This window comes from Pundamilia nyererei, unplaced genomic scaffold (assembly GCF_000239375.1).
Source record: "Pundamilia nyererei isolate P.nyererei 1_Seehausen unplaced genomic scaffold, PunNye1.0 scaffold00018, whole genome shotgun sequence".
NCBI lineage: Eukaryota > Metazoa > Chordata > Actinopteri > Cichliformes > Cichlidae > Pundamilia > Pundamilia nyererei.
Window position 1 is genome coordinate 5,287,785 of NW_005187419.1, and position 8,767 is coordinate 5,296,551.

The following is an 8,767-nucleotide window of genomic DNA, read 5'->3' on the forward strand; positions in this document are numbered from 1 at the left end:
TATATATAATTGGCTAAAGCTAGAAGACTTATCCAGCCTCATTAACGTGGAGTTACATTTTCTCCTCACTACATTTTTTGGTGTCTGATGGAGAAGCAGAAGCAGATTCATGTCTTATTTGCAAAGCATCTTTAAAAGAAAAGAAAACCTTGCAGCTTCAATGTAAATCAGCTGTCACACATTTCCTGACTGAATTTGAACTTCCACCCGTACGTCCCACCTGCTTGACCTTTCTGTAATCATTCTTGGATGAATGAGAGGTAAAGCAGTGTGTGTGTGTGTGTGTGATCAGTATGTCTAACCTGCACTCATGACCTCATGCAGCAGCAGCACTGTTCAGTCAATAATAGCACCCTCTTGTGACCTTGCAGGAGTTTGCAGTGCTGACCAAAGAGCTGAACCTCTGCCGGGAACAGCTGCTGGAGAGAGAGGAGGAGATCGCGGAGCTGAAGGCAGAGAGGAACAACACACGAGTCAGTACACTTCCATGTCTGTTTTACGTTATGCTCTCCTCTGATCCTGGCATGCAACCTCGCCTTTTCTGAAAGACTTCACACGAGAAAACGTAATCCTCTGAGACATATCAGAGGCGCACTGTGGTGAGCTTTTACTGCATGTGAACCACATGTGTTTCCAGCTGCTGCTCGAACATCTGGAGTGCCTGGTGTCCCGCCATGAGCGCAGCCTGAGGATGACCGTGGTGAAGAGGCAGGCCCAGTCTCCGGCCGGGGTCTCTAGTGAGGTGGAGGTCCTAAAGGCCCTCAAGTCCTTGTTCGAGCATCACAAAGCTCTGGATGAGAAAGTGCGCGAAAGGCTACGGGTAGCTCTGGAGCGCGTGTCGGTCCTGGAGGAGGAGCTACAGTCTTCCTCCCAAGAGGTGAGTCCCTGTTTCCCTCCCACTTAGTTTTCTTTTCAAATTAGAAATAGAAGATAATTACAGATGGGGCCTCTTTGATGATTCTCTTTGCCTTGTTTTTAGGTTCTCTCTTTAAGGGAGCAAATCAAACGACGCCAGCAAGGACTAGACAACGGCAAAGAGGTAATCGAGCGCATTTCATAGGCAATAACTGTACATACAGATCATAAAGCACAGTTAGTTTATTGTAGAGGACAGAAAACAAGTTGGTTTTAGAGTTGTGTTCATACTGACCTGTGATATTGTCACAGCAACACATATATACTCTCTGCATGCAGCAGAGCAAAGCTGAAAAAACATGGCTGACATTACAAACCGCTGTGTTGTTAGCGTATAGAAGGTTTCCCGTGCTGACCATCTGTAGCTAGGCTCATAGACCCGCATTGTGTCTGTTCGCATGGTCTTTGAGTACACAGTGTGAAGGATTATAGGAATGTTAACTAACACAAGAAAGGGAGTGACAGTGGAGTTCACCACAAAGAGAAAGAAGCACAAAAGAGCAGAAACAAAGACAGCTGAGAATTTTCATTGTCTTTAACATTCTGTTCACAGCAACGAGGCTGTTTGACTGTTGTGGCCTCCTTACTTTCCGAGGCGCAGCACAAACACGAGCAGGAGTGGTCTATAGTGTGCACGTGGGTCTGCAAAGCAAAGCTCTGACTTCAACACTTGTAGTTTAATATCAGAGAAACACTCATTGTTATACAAGTAACTTTTTAACATTAACAATAAAGCGTTTAATCATGTTTTGCTATCTTTTGCTATTTTTCCTCAGACTGCATACGTAGATCTTAAAGTGGGGGTACAGGAAATAAAAACGGCTGCTGTTTAAAGCTGCATAAATCTTTCCTCACTCTGCAGCTGGAGCGTTGATCAGGTGCCACTGATTGCCAGAAGCTGCTGCAGTTATTGCAGTAACTGTATACAGTTTATTCTTAGATCAGTAGAACTGTCATATAGCTTACAGCCATCAGTGTCAGTTTATTCCCGTTAAGCAGCATTTCAGTCATTCTTCAAGGAGGAAGTTATGCACTGGTGGTTAGCACCGATGCCTCAAGGCAAGAAGGTCCTGAGTTTGAATCCCATCCATCTCTGCATGTCAAATCAGTGAGCTAATTCATTAAATTGATGGTGGCTTGAGATGTTTTTATTAACATGTTATGTTCCTTGGTTACATAGATATCACAATATGATGTGTGTATTGTGTTGAAGTGTACTGATTATCAAATATTGTGAAACGGTCACAATTGGATGAGTTCTCATATAACCCACCCTCTATCTGCAACAGGATTTCTTAATTGCTTAAAAACTGTGCATTTCACAGTGTTAACGAGGAAAACTTACTCAAAATACTAACTGTTGTTTCTTTTTTTATGTACAAAAGCTTAACGAAAGAGAAAAACTGTGTAAAATCCCTGCTCCCACTTTGAAAGATGAACACATTGTAAAACCTGCACATTTACATGCACCTCTCATTCAATAATCAGAGCAGACCGACAATATATATAATTTTTTTTAAACCTGGGCGATTTAATAGAATTTAAAAAAATAGAGCATTTCACACGTTTTTAAACCACTGTGTCACAAGATAGTCCTCTGAGTGGAAGATTAGGTTTCAGATGTTACAATAATGTTACTTTAACATATAGAAATGAAACATATTGTATTATAATTTTTATCTTACATTTCTGCAGATACAACTTTTTGCTCCACTACAATTAAATGTTGCGGAGTTCAAATTTAAGTTCTTAAATTTTGCTTCCTGGAGCGGAAATTTTTGCTTTAAAGGAAAAAAAAACGACAGCAAAATCCCCGGAAAACCCATAAACTCTGGAAGTTTTATTCTTAATAATCATAATTTATCCTTTTTATATTAAATACAGTAAATCGTTTCTTTCAGAGGCTTCCCAACGGACCGTCCTCCATCCTGGACGACGGCGAAGTTGACAGGCAGAGAGAGGGCGAGATAGAGAGACAGAGGTCAGAGCTGGGACAACTGAAAGAGCGACTGGCCCTCATGTGCAGACAGGTATTCGGTTCAGGAGCTCCTAAGGTCAAATGCTCTTAGCAAAACAAGCAAAATATCGCAAATCTGGAATGCTAACAGACAGAAAACGATGTGTGCCCGTTTAGCCTTGTATCCTTCATTTCCTGTCAGGTTGGCGAGATCGAGGAGCAGCTGACGTCTGCCAGGAGGGAGCTGGCCCGATCAGAGGAGACCAACCAGAAACTACAGAGGGATCTAAAGGAGGTGTGACACTCCGAGCTATGTTGTTCATACTTTTTTGTTGTGGTTACTATGCTGTTTGTTTACGTGGCTGCAGCAACTGCTGCTGCATGCAAATCACCGTGTAGCCGTGATGTCACTGGTAGAGCTGCAGGCGATTTTTCGCATGGATGTGGGCCGGTTAATCAGTCAGTGCGCTGGCAGCTGAGTGAAAGGCGTGTGGAGCGTTTTGGAATTAGAGGTAGTCGAGCGAGTTTAATCAGCAAACTTTTATTTCTTGCCACGGCCTGTATCCTCCCACCCAACCCCCACTCTCATTTCTGTTGGACATAACAGGGTGCTTCTGACATCTGTCAGCGATAACTATCAACCGGTCATTATCATTCCTTAACTAATAGCAGTTCACACTGAGTGAATTCTCTTTTTGAGAACGCCTCCTTGTAAATTTACCATTTGCTCTCTTACGCCTTTCTATTTGTTTCTCACAGTGGTTACATATTTTCACAGGCGCTCTGTCAAAGGGAAGACATGGAAGAGAGGATCACCACATTAGAGCGCAGGTTTGTGTTTTCTCTCCACGTCCATCAACACGGAGAAAGTGCAGGATGGAAAGCGCAATGAAGAAAATCTATAAAGACAGAAACAGTAGAATGGAAAAAGAACATTCAGAGCTATTGAATGTGCTAAACTATATTAGGTATAAATGTAGGGATCCATTCATGAATTTAATTATCTGCATATTCATTCCCCCTATTTGTTCCCATTTATTTTTTGTTTTGTTAATTTTTGAATTCATCTATTTGTTTCCTAAAATTTCCTTGCATTTTGTCCCTAATTCATCTTTTTCCCATTTAAAATTGGCATTTTTATAAAAAGCATGCAAATCTCATATGAAGTATGTCATATAAACTTTCCCTCCCAGAAACAAAATACATGAATAAAAACACAGATGAAATAAATAATTTTATTAATAAAATGAGCTTTATTTTTTTTAAGGAATACAGAGCAAATTTAAACATTTAGTCTCATATTTTATAAATGGATTGTGTGCATTTACCCTGGATATTTATTATTTTTGGTAGATTTATTTCTTTATAGTTGACATGAAGATGACCTTTCTTCCAAAATCCCGTCCACTCACGTCTCTGTTGGGGTCTGGTTTGCAGGTACCTGAGTGCCCAGAGGGAGGCGACTTCTCTCCATGACATAAAAGATAAGCTGGAAAACGAGCTGGCCAGCAAGGAGTCACTCCACAGACAGGTTAGGTTAACAGTCCCTTTCATCTCCATGCGTGTTCATGTCTCTGCTGCTGATTGGCAGCTTGGCTGTGTTTCGCATTGGCACAGAAAGAGCATCATTAGTGCCTTTTCTACTTCCCCCCCCCCGACGGCTTTAAACATGTCTTTTTGCCCTCGGCAATCTTCTATTGCGGTCCGAGTTCCACCTGCACTCCCTGACATCCCGCTTTCCTGCAGAGTGAAGAGAAGAACCGGCAGCTTCAGGAGCGTCTTGATGATGCCAAACAGAAGCTGCAGCAAACCCTGCAGAGAGCTGAGACGCTGCCTGAGATCGAAGCCCAGCTCGCCCAGAGAGTGGCTGCACTCAACAAGGTGTGTACGTCCTAATCGGCCTCAGTAAACCCTTGTTGGTGTATTTTGGAGTGATCCGACAGGTTTGCCAAAGTCTTGCGAGCCTTTTTATCCCCAATCGTGTTTTTTTAAACAGCAAAATTTTCTAGAGACAAAATTTAGTACGTGGATGTGTGTGCACAAATTTGGTGCGAGCTGGAATGTGCAGCAATGCAGAGACTCAGTTGCATGCGTGAGTACATGCAGGCAGGTGCAAGCAGGAGCATTTGTAAGTGCATGTTTGTGTGCATTCACACCCACATAAAGTGTAGGGGGAAAAAAACCACAAGATGTCAAAAGATAGAAGAATAGCAAATATTTTATCAAGCCGTGGCAGCAATACATAATCAGACAAGCTGAGATGAAAGCCCGCTCAGGGCACAGAGTGAGCACAGCTATTACATCCTTGGGTGCTCAGCACGCCAAGGACTGTACACCGCAAAAATTCTTCCTGACTGACTGATTTAATTGCATGCATGTTAACCTCTTGCATTCCCGTAAAAAAATGGTTTCCTCACACCAAAAAATTTGCATAGAAGTCGCTCTGCTCTTATTAGTCAAACCTCTTCAACGACTACTGCTTCTACATGTTCGGGCAGGAAGGCTGGCGTGGAAGGATAAGATTAATGTCCTGTAAGAAACAAGAAAACAAACTTTCCTGTTACACTGTGATCTGTACAGGCATGTAACTAATTGAAGGAATAAGTCAACAAGCTGTTCCTTTTGTGTTAATTTGTATTAGTGTTGCAACATGATTCAGGCTCTAACCTTGCTCTCCAATCGCTCAGGCGGAGGAGCGTCATGGTAACTTTGAGGAGCGACTGCGACAGATGGAGGCGCAACTGGAGGAGAAGAACCAGGAGCTACAGCGAGTGAGTCACGCTTGCTTTTCCATCTTTCTGTTTTCATCCTCCCCCTCTTTTCCTTTTGTCAGGATTTACTCTGCACAAAGGCGCACTAATTTTCTAAACCCTGTATTTGACCGTGCACATTCAGATTGAAGTCGTTGTCTCTCTCTCTCTCTCTCTCTCTCCCTCTGTCAAGCAGATTCCCTGTTATTAATTCTCCTCCCCCCCCTCCCTTCTCTCAGCCTCTGCACTGATTTTTAAAAATCTTTCCCTCTCGCTCATCTCGCTTACCCTGCCCCTCAGGCGAGGCAGAGGGAGAGGATGAATGACGAACACAACAAGCGCCTCTCTGACACGGTGGACAAGCTGCTGTCCGAGTCCAACGAGAGGCTGCAGCTCCATCTGAAGGAGAGGATGGCTGCCCTGGAAGAAAAGGTGACCGCCTCCGACCACAGAAAGAGTTTCCAGCCAAAGATTTTTTTAAATCAGAACTGCATTAACTGCAGTAAATATTATCTTAACCCACAAATTAACTCCTGGCCTCGGGTACCTTCACTCAATTCTCTGCCCTCCAGGAAGTGACCAGTTTAAACTTGAGTACATTCCCAAGCCGTGCCTCAAACATCCATTAGCTCTTTTTGTGTCTTACTTTCATTATTCCTGGAACTCATTAATTTATAAATACAGAGATTTACTACATGTAATAGACATAAACATCCAGATTAGAAATGCCTGGTGGTTGATTTTTTTGTTAATCTCTTATCTACAATCTGTGCTTTATTTGCACTATCAGCAAACAAAAAGGTTTCTTTTCTAAATGTAAACTGCTGTGATTTTACAGCAGGTATAAAGTCCTGTTGATGATAAATTCCGGGTGGGATTAGGTTTAAAGGAATGTGCTTAAAAGTGGAGCTTTTCGTTTGCAGGGTAGCACAGTGACTTGGTAAGATGCTTGCTGAGCTGTTACTTGTAGCATTGATAGTTTGCTGTAAATGTAGACTTTAAATTATACTCCTGGATTTTGAGATACGTAACATTTATAGGTGACAAATAATACTTTATTGTGAACAGGTAACACGGACAAAGTTAGCCAGTGACACAGTTTAACCGAAAACTGCATGTCTTTTCCCCACATGCGGTTGTGTGATGCAGGTCATTGAGTTCTTGCTAAAAAAGCAAATCAGTAAAATGTCTGGGGTTCAAATTCGACAGCCAGCTGGAGACTTCTCTCCAAGCACTCTGGCTTCCTCCCACAATTAAAAAAAAATGCACATTAGGTTAACTGGTGATTCTAAATCGACTGTAGGTATGAGTGGTCGTTTTTTTCCTTTTTGTTAGCCCTTTAAAATTAGCGGCCTGTCTAGGGTGTACCCCATGTCTCACCTCATAAGTGCTCAGATAGGCTGCAGTGCAGCTGCAGCCCTGAATTGGCTAAGCAGAAGAAACCGAATGGGTAGATGGTTATGAAGAAGTTGCATGCATCTGTGCTTTAATGCATACATTTCTATATATGCACTGCTGTTATTGTAGATTCAATCTGCATATGTAGATCATCTGTAATTCTAATGAAACACTGGCAAGAAATTGAGTCCCTGTAAAAAAAAACACACTGGTGGCAGACAGTAGACTAATTTTCTCAGATAGAACAAATAAAGTTTTCCTGAAATTCCCCTCATACTCTTATTACTTCTTATCATTTTTCTCCAGAATGCACTATCAGAGGAACTGTCCAACATGAAGAAACTCCAGGATGATCTGCTGGCAAACAAGGTGACCATACATCCAGGTTTTATTCTCAGGTTAAGCTAGCAGACATGATTTTCCTCTTTTCTCTACCATTTTTTTTTCATTTGCAGGATCAGCTGATCGCTGAGCTGGAAAGGCTTCAGCTGGAGTTGGATCAGCTGAGAGCGAGGCCTGGGGGCTCTTATTCCAGGTTGGTACCATCATTTGGACAGCTTGTAGCTGTACGTCGACTGGCTACTGTTGGGCTGTATCTTCATTTTCCGTGCTCTTTTAATTTAATCCTCTATTATGAGACAATTTTAATTTTTCACATTGATATGTTCGTTTTGCAGTATCTCAGCTTTGGAGTTGGCACATGTTATGCTTTAGTACCCCACTTTGTTTGCTGTGTGTAGGGTTAATCGTTTCATCTTATCGTGTCTCATTTCTTCTTTTATTTTTCCAGTCGCTCTCTGCCAGGCAGCGCTCTGGAGTTGAGGTATTCCCACGGAGGCGGGTCCCTCCCAACAGGTTCCACCACTCACCTGGATCCCTTCGGTAATGCCTCTGCCGGAGGCGCAGGCAATCGTCACTGGCCCCGCTGGAGCTCTGCTCATGAGGACACTACCAAGGTGAGATATTTTAAAAGGTGCTTCAGAAATCACTCTTCAAAGGTTTAAAAGTGAAAGTTGGGATCCTTTTTTTTTTTTTTTTTTACAAAAAAAAGGTGTAGCTCAGTGATACACTGTAGCACTGACTCACTGGAGCTCAAGAAATGAGCTAAATGGGATTTGAGATACACAAAATTAGATGTTCCTAGCATAGACTGTATACAAAAGATGAACCTTTTTTTTTGGATGCTGCACTCTGCACATGGGTTATTTCATATACCTACAAACTCAATTTGATGTTGAATGATTGGTATTTGCAAATGGGATCAGATGTCCGTTGTGTAGTGAATCATCCTGTCTTGCTTTGTGTGTGCAGTACTCAGATTGGGATCACACTCTGATTGGGACTGGGTTCCAGCCAGGCATGGATGTGGGATGCTCAGACGATGAGGACGACGGGGAGGCTCGGTTTGGCTCCGAGCTTCTGTCACCCAGCGGACAGACGGATGTGCAGACCCTGGCCATCATGCTGCAGGAACAGCTGGAGGCCATCAATAAGGAGATCAAGTAAGGAACGCCAAGAGCGCTTAGAGATTCAGAGAAGTAAGAATGGGAGAAACACCTCCCTACATGCTGCAGACTGACTCACACCAACACCTGCTACAACCTCAAAAATAAACATAACAGCACCTCTCAGACATGTCCTGAAGAGAAAATGCAGTTGTGGAAGAATTAATCAGATCCTTCTAGTGATGAATTAATACATTATTAGATTGTTTATGGATGCACTGACGCATAAGCAGCAGTTGCTG

General features: G+C 42.6%; 1 protein-coding gene across 2 annotated transcripts in view; it reads left to right on the forward strand.

Moving 5' to 3' along the window:
- ppfia3 (PTPRF interacting protein alpha 3) overlaps positions 1 to 8,767 on the forward strand; it is a 33,772-nt gene that overhangs the window by 8,901 nt on the left and 16,104 nt on the right. For both annotated transcript variants that reach the window (XM_005726279.2, XM_013909091.1), the window contains 14 exons: positions 372 to 473; positions 638 to 877; positions 980 to 1,039; positions 2,817 to 2,945; positions 3,075 to 3,167; positions 3,651 to 3,703; positions 4,310 to 4,403; positions 4,619 to 4,753; positions 5,560 to 5,643; positions 5,923 to 6,054; positions 7,327 to 7,389; positions 7,476 to 7,555; positions 7,811 to 7,976; positions 8,332 to 8,522. In XM_005726279.2, coding sequence (XP_005726336.1) covers positions 372 to 473; positions 638 to 877; positions 980 to 1,039; positions 2,817 to 2,945; positions 3,075 to 3,167; positions 3,651 to 3,703; positions 4,310 to 4,403; positions 4,619 to 4,753; positions 5,560 to 5,643; positions 5,923 to 6,054; positions 7,327 to 7,389; positions 7,476 to 7,555; positions 7,811 to 7,976; positions 8,332 to 8,522 — 1,622 coding nt within the window. The remainder of the gene's footprint in view (positions 1 to 371; positions 474 to 637; positions 878 to 979; positions 1,040 to 2,816; positions 2,946 to 3,074; positions 3,168 to 3,650; positions 3,704 to 4,309; positions 4,404 to 4,618; positions 4,754 to 5,559; positions 5,644 to 5,922; positions 6,055 to 7,326; positions 7,390 to 7,475; positions 7,556 to 7,810; positions 7,977 to 8,331; positions 8,523 to 8,767) is intronic.